Source organism: Medicago sativa, chromosome 5, assembly GCF_051527215.1.
Source record: "Medicago sativa cultivar Bolivia chromosome 5, Bolivia_mono, whole genome shotgun sequence".
In the NCBI taxonomy this organism is placed as follows: domain Eukaryota; kingdom Viridiplantae; phylum Streptophyta; class Magnoliopsida; order Fabales; family Fabaceae; genus Medicago; species Medicago sativa.
In genome coordinates, this window is record NC_140753.1 from 2,495,232 (window position 1) to 2,502,978 (window position 7,747).

General features: G+C 33.4%; 1 protein-coding gene across 1 annotated transcript; it reads left to right on the forward strand.

Annotated features, from left to right (window-relative positions):
- Window positions 1–7,747, forward strand: LOC146919098 (esterase/lipase/thioesterase family protein). The gene is made up of 13 exons (XM_085712345.1): window positions 1–201; window positions 289–373; window positions 471–541; window positions 1,276–1,390; window positions 1,483–1,562; window positions 2,559–2,643; window positions 2,745–2,825; window positions 3,073–3,167; window positions 3,310–3,360; window positions 4,712–4,792; window positions 5,215–5,287; window positions 5,385–5,462; window positions 7,349–7,747. The coding sequence occupies exons 1-13, from the start codon at window positions 98–100 to the stop codon at window positions 7,385–7,387; spliced, it is 1,038 nt and encodes a 345-aa protein (XP_085568471.1). The 5' UTR covers window positions 1–97; the 3' UTR covers window positions 7,388–7,747.

The window sequence follows — 7,747 nt, forward strand, 5'->3', positions numbered from 1 at the left end:
AAAGCATCGTGATCTTGTTGCACAAACACAAAACTCTTTCTTACAAAATCTGCAATAGTGTTAGAACCTCCTCATAGATCGATTCAAACAAAACGCAATGGATTCTTCTCACATGACGTCACTTCCCGAAGATATCACCGACGATCAACCACCACAACCTGCTTCCGTTTTCGCTTCTGTTCCTCAACGTCCTCCAACTAAGTAACCACCTTTTTCTTCTTCTTCCACTTCGATCTTCATCTTTTTCACACACGACGTCGTTTTCATTTTTCATTTGTTATATTGTAGGAGTTCTTCGGAGAAATACGCACCGTTGGATTGGTCTGTGTATTTTGATAAAGAAGATGATGTTGCTATTCCAGAAACAAATGATGTTAGTTTGTTTCCAAAATCAATATTATGACTATTTTTTTTATTCATTTTTATTATTATTTTTTTTGCTAACGATTTATTTTACTTATTATATTCAGGTTTTTCATGTTTACATGGCAGGAACTGAGGGTCCTGTTGTATTTTGTTTACACGGTGGTGGTTATTCTGGGTATGCTAATGCATTTTTAATTAATGGATTTACGTAGTCTAAATTGTCAGTGTAAAAGTTTTTTTTACACTATCAATCAATTATAACTGTGATATGGTTAAAAATGTCAGAATTATTTTAAAGTAATTCATTTGATTGATTGTGATTTGCTGACGGAAAAGACAATGCACTTATAAATTGAACTCATTTTTGATGTTGTGTCCATGGAGTGACATGGAAATCGGAACATTGTTACTTATTAAAGCTATCATAATGCAATGAGAAAAAGAGCAAAATTTTTTAGAGCTCGAGAGAGTTGTAAACTCTACAAGGGTTTCATATTTAAAGATAAGAATGAAGGCATATACATATTAAATACAAGTTATTAATATTGATTGTCGATAACTAGTAACTAACACGTAACCGAATAGGTAAATAATTAATCAGAAAACTAACCTAACTACAACCATGAAACTAACTCTGCGACAAGATCGCGGGTGTTATTGATGGGTTTCAACCCTAACCAGCTCGATTTATTCCTCACACATGAAAGATCTGTGCTAAACTAGTATTAGCAGCAATTTACGACACCAAATTGCCATTTGATTTTTAGTTATTACACTTCAAACTTGTTTTCTGCACCTTAAATGTGCACGTACTGTTAAAATATAGATATATTTATGTACAATAAAAAATGCTTTCAACAATTATTGCAAGTTAAATTTGATAAAAGCCTCCACATTATTTCATTACAGGCTTTCATTTGCTGTGTCAACGGGTATAATTAAGGAGAAAGCTAGGGTGGTTGCGATGGACTTGAGAGGTCATGGAAAATCAGTGACAGATAATGATTTTGACTTATCTGTTGAGGTACGGAGTAATTAATAACCTAAGTAAACTACATTGTTTATGAATATGTGTGCCATGTTCAGTTGCTGGTTTTTGTTATACTTGTTGTGTAGACCATGTGCAATGATGTATTGGCTGTTATAAAGGAATTATATGGCGATTCTCCTCCAGCAATTATCCTCGTTGGTCACAGGTGATTTAAATTGATATGATTTATCTTATTTTATTGTCTCCGGTTTTTCATACAAGAACATGTCCACTTTATCGACTAACTTGAATCTTTGTGAAGCATGTTGGTCACTTAAAGTAAAATTGGATTCTTTAACTTTTCCAGATTAAATGCACTGAAACTATTCTTCTGTCACTTCCTTGATTAGATGATGATATAATACAACTCTTGGTAACCGGGTAAAAATTTGGTGTCTTTATTTGGTAGAATTGAAGGGGGACAAATTTCAGGGTGTTATAGTTATATTTTGTGGTGTAGAGTCCTGTTTAATGACAAGCATCATCTATGCTATATTGGATATTGCATGTTTATATTTTTATGATGTAGCAATTGTTATTTTGCCCATGTGAAGTTCAACGAAGGAAAGGAAATTTAATTTTGTTCTGGTTATTACAAAGATTTTGGGGATGGATAGTTAATCACCAAAACAGAGTTGAGTTGAGTTGACAAAAGAAGAGAACTTTTAATGTATTGTCTGATATGAAGAAGCCATTAGCCAAATGCCAAATTATCTTCTTTTCCTCGTTTTTTTACCTGCCTCATCACCACAGCTTCCCTTCATCTGACTAGATTTGTCGTTCTTCAATTGTTACACATTGTTTTTCATAATCAAAATGTATCTGCTGTAAAACTGTAGGACAAAACTGTAGAAATGTTTTGATTTTGTTGTATGTGATTGCTAAACTTGGTTTCAACTCAACATATATTATGTTTAATGTGGCAAGTTTTACATTTGCATTTGCTCTTGCAGATATTCATCTGTCTCTATTCATTTAATTTGTTTTTAGTAGACAACCTTTATTTTTCCCTTTTACTTTCTTTCTTCAATGAATTTTATTCCTATAGAAATATTTGGTGAACCTAGCCTGACTCGGTTATCACTTTCTGTTATATAAATGATAATTAATTTTGGTGTATACTATGATCTATTACTGATTAAAATTTTATCCATCATCAAAGCATGGGGGGGTCGATTGCTGTGCATATTGCTGCAAGGAAATCATTGTCAACCTTGGCTGGGTTGATTGTTGTGGATGTTGTAGAGGTTGGTTTCTAACTTCCTAATAGTTAAGTTCCTCATTGCTTTTACTACAACTTACTAGTCACGGATGGGCATTGAAATGTTGATTGTCACAAGAATTTCAGGGAACAGCAATGGCTTCACTAATTCATATGCAGCAAATCCTCTCAAATAGGATGCAACATTTTTCAAGCATTGAAAAAGCCGTAAGCTCTGTATCCTTATCTGTTTTCATTTGCATTTTAAGTTATCCGATACATGGTTGTCACAACTGTTTTCAATTTGGATTTTATTTATTTTCTTGACATTTTTTTGTGGTTAGTTAGATATTTAAGAAAAAGGCCTTTATCTATGTCATCCTAAGTTATTATGCACTGCTTAAACATCAGTGCTTGAGTGTTGTTTCATTTGTTTTGGTGAATTTTGAATGGAGTTGAAATTGCTTGTATGCAGATTGAATGGAGTGTGAGGGCTGGCACTTTAAGAAATATTGATTCTGCTCGCGTATCAGTCCCCACCACCATAAAATATGATGATTCGAAGAAATGGTTGGTACCTCTCTCCTTGCTTTTCATTACACTGGTGGAATAGTCCAAAATATAGTCCTTTTTCCTTTATCCAATCTGGACTAGCTGGTTCCATAGACTTCGTTTTATGCTTAATTGGCGTTATCTTGATTTGATGCTGCAGTTATGTTTATCGAACAGAGCTGGAAAAGACTGAACAATATTGGAAAGGCTGGTATGTCTTATCTGAGTCTTTTCATGCTTACTACGTTTAAGAATATTAATTTAATTTCTTTTGACATTATTATTATTAGGCTTAAACGCACTTTTGGCCCCCAATGTTTGCCATCGTAGCAATTTTGGCCCCCTAACACAAAAAATGCAATTTTGACCCCCTAATTTTGCCATCTTTAGGGAAATATACTCTTTTGACCCCTTATCTTTACAAAAAAGTTGCGATTATGGCCCCTTTTTTGGGACACGTGGCGGCTTCTCAACATAGTTGGGAAAATTAGGGGGCCAAAATTGCTACGAATGCAAATATAGGGGGCCAAAAGTGCGTTTAAGCCTTATTATTATATCATACGATTAGGATATGTTGAATATTTTGGATTATATTTTTTTTTTTTTTTTTTTGAGAGGAAGATTATCTTTTAGGATCGGTTGTCTTGTTTCTTTAATTATTATAATAATAATGAGGATTAATAGTTCAGCAAGTATTATAGAATTTTCCCTAAAAAAAAAGTATAATAGAATTTCTACAATTCACAGTTTTGTGATTCTACAGAGAAAGGCTATAGCTATTCTATTGAAGTTCTCAACTGAATTTTGATTGTATTGATTTCTGTTACAATTACAAATGAGTCAATCTATTTATAGATTGCCTTGTGACCTACACTAGCAGGTTAAGGATGATTGACTGACTGACACATGTCAGGTTAGTTACAAACTTAACATAGACAGCTAGAGCTGTTATAGGGTTTAATACAATGTGGGAGAGTCCACCAAAGCTTCCACGAGCTTTGGTCAGGACAGACCAACTATAGATCAACTGTATCCTTTAATAAAGTATAAATAAGGATGACTGTTTTTTTTTTTTGATGAACCAAAATAAGGAATACCACTTGTGTTCTGTAATAAGGTCCAATATAATTTTATTGATCCGCGTATTTATTTTTCTCCCTAAATACCTAAATGACCAACTCTATAATTTCCAACACTATCCACAGTAGTTAACAAATGCTATTCATGAAACAAATGGCTTTCTGTATCTGTTTTATGTAAGAGGTAAAAAACATGTTTACAATCCTCGATGAATTGTTTGACCTTGCATCTGTCCTGCAGATGGAGGTTATCATGGATTATTGTAGGTTAATTGCCTAATATTGCATGGATATGAATTTGCAACCCTTTCCATCAAACATTTTCATATTTATTCTTTTTATCATGTGGAAGTTATATGCTGATATACATCCTTATTGTGCAAAAGATTCTAAACAGGTAGAACTAGGCTAAATTTTTTATCGAATTGAAAGTAAATTTAAGTATTTTATCATTGGATTATACATTATATATTTTTCATACAGGTATGAAGGCCTCTCAGATAAATTTTTGTCATCCCCTGTTCCGAAGCTGTTGTTATTAGCAGGAACAGATAGATTGGACAGGTCAAATCCCTTGCATTGTTTTAGTTTTTGGTTGTGTTTAAATTTTATTTGTTAGTTTCCAGAGAAACCTTTACTTGTTGTGGCTTATCAATTTCATTAGCTAGAATGGAATTAAACATCTGGATGCAAAAAAATTTCCAACTTAATATCTTATCTCCAAAAAGTGTTGATGATAACTGTCTTGTCCAATTTCCAAGTAGTAGAGTAGATTGTGATCAGAGATGTGATGAGTTTATTTTTAAGTTGTTTCATTAATAACTGCGATTCAAATGTATAATCTGAAACTGATAACTCTGGTAGAAATAGTTTTACATATAATTTTTTCTCTTTCTCATTTTTCTTCCCCGAGTTTATGAGCAAACTGAATTGTTCTAGTGGAGTTCTAATTTTTGTTTTTTTTATTGGCACTGTTTCTGTAACAGGTCTCTCACAATTGGTCAAATGCAAGGAAAGTTTCAGATGATAGTTGTCAGACACACAGGGCATGCTATTCAGGTTTGTACTTGCCATGTTTCTTGCTGCATTCATTATATTGTATTATGGTTCTCTTCGTTACTTGGTAATCTAACATATTCTGTCCTAATATATTTAGGAAGATGTACCTGATGAATTTGCAACTCTTGTTGTTAACTTTATTGCTCGTAACCAAATAGGCCCTAATGGAGTCGTGGTATGTATCTTTTTCATTTCATATCAATGCTGTTTACGATTGTCCTGCAAATGGTACCAATACTGTAATTACAGTAAAGCTATATTTAGTTAAAAATAGTGGATAGCTGTTAAGCTAGCTTATAGGGGATAGTTGATACTCTAGACGATAACGTATAGCAGATAAACTAGCTGATTAAGTTTGTAGTGTTTGGCAAAATCAGCGGTTGAACTAGTCGATAAATATGAAATGACATAAAAAAGATGTGTGCAAATAATATATATTTTTTCAATTAAGATGACATGGGCAGAATTGAGAGAACAAAATGATAAGCTATCAGCTACTTGAAGTAGCTTATCAAAAAGCGCTATATGCTAGGTAAAAAAAGCTATAAGCTCGTGAGAAAAAATTGTTACCGAACAGGTCTATTTTGGTCATACGTGTTTATAAGCTATCCGCCATCCCCATAATAAGAATATCGTGGCTCTGTTTTTACTGTATCCATGATTGGAACAGGTTTCTCCATTCTATATGGATACTTTTTAGTCTGTAATCTTAAGCATTTCAATTTGGAGCTTCAACCTCAACTAGTCTGATGAGGCAGACAAATCCTCTGAAGCTTCAGAAATCAAAATCAAATACGAGCACACACTCACACACACACACACAAACAAACAAACATATATGTGGGTTGAGATTCATTCATGTAGCCCAGTTTGAGATTCATTGTCTATTTAGCCATCAAATCTATGATAATGGTTGCCTTCTTTGAGGGTATGCTATGTGCAGTGAACCACATGAACTATTTGATTCCATGGATACCCTTCCGTTTCCGATTAGGTCCAAGTTTGCACTATTTTCATCAACTTGCTAGAAGCATGCATGCATTTAGTCATGGAACAGCCATCAGGGTAATCTTTTCACCCTCCATTGTATCCATCACTAACCAAGAAAGGAACGAGGGGGGACATATCTTAATGGGGATATGCCCAGCAAAAATCTAAACATTTTTTTTACTAGGTGGTGTTAGCTACATAGATCAATTGAGACCTCAAAATCTTATCATAAGTTAAGTTCACCTCAACACTGTATTTAATGATATTTTGCCTCATTGATCCTTCATGCAAATACTGGTAAGCACAATGATGGAATTCATATTTCCTCTTAAAAATCATGACACTATCTCCTTACAAGGAAAAACGAGACGAAGTAACTGAAGACTATATATAGCCTATAGTATAGAACATTCCATTCGATATTGTCTGTGTGTAATTTCAATGACTACGAATGTCTGTGTTGACTGGAGATATCCCTAGAAAGGCAATAAAAAACTTTGATTTTGTCCCAATCCCCTCGTTGAAAGTAGTGTTTTCTTCATCCCATTTTGGCGTAAGAAAAGCATACAAATGAGTAAAAGAAGCAAACACTCAATAATCTAGTAGAAAGTTGGACATCCTTCAGTTCCACTCCTCGTATAGTCTGATTCAACACAAACTACCCGTGCGAATGTGAAATTGAAGTTACTTGTGATCAATAGATATTCTTTGAGGATATGTTAGGCTTTTCTACTGCTTCTGAGATTATGAGTTCTGGAATCATCAGCATCAAGACCTGCATTTACTAAGCTATGAAGACTAAAATTTGCAGTTTCATTTCCAACACAATATTTTTGTATTTGTTGACAAAGAATTACACTAGCATATTTGAGGAATAAAGTTTCAATTTGCAATTCAATAATTTGCCATGTTGATTAATTTAGATAGAATTTAAAATTAAAATTCATTGCTTTAGCAAAAAACATAATGGACCATGTGCTGTATATATAATTTGATATTTTGAATTTAATTTGATTTTCACATTACTTGGCATTTGATTCATATAATAATTTTGATAAAATTATTTTGCAGATACCTGGCCTCCCCAAGCCTGCCTTTTCGAAACCCTGAATCAGGTGTTGGATAAACCAAGAACGGCAACTGCTGCTGGGTGATGATGGTGTTCTTATCTGACATTCCTTTAGTTCTAGCATTATTATGAATGCTTACATATTTGGTAGATGGAACGAGTATATATTTTAGATTATGATCTGATGAATGTGTTACTAGTTATTACCCACAATTAATTTAGGCATCTCATATCAAGGTACAATGGATTCGATCCAATTTTTTGTTTTTCTTATCAAGGTACAATGGAAGAAAGGCTTAATTTAATATTAGGTTCTAGATTATAAGGTATAATGGAAAAAAGGCTTGATTTCTGGTAGTCTTTTTAATTATAACAAACTTAGGGTTCTTTGTTTATGAAAA

Bases quoted from the DNA above. Each gene is read 5' to 3' on its own strand.
- LOC146919098 (XM_085712345.1), top strand. From the start codon at position 98: ATGGATTCTTCTCACATGACGTCACTTCCCGAAGATATCACCGACGAT. The intron at 202-288 runs GTAACCACCTTT...GTTATATTGTAG, and splicing joins CCTCAACGTCCTCCAACTAA to GAGTTCTTCGGAGAAATACG. The intron at 5,463-7,348 runs GTATGTATCTTT...ATTATTTTGCAG, and splicing joins TAGGCCCTAATGGAGTCGTG to ATACCTGGCCTCCCCAAGCC.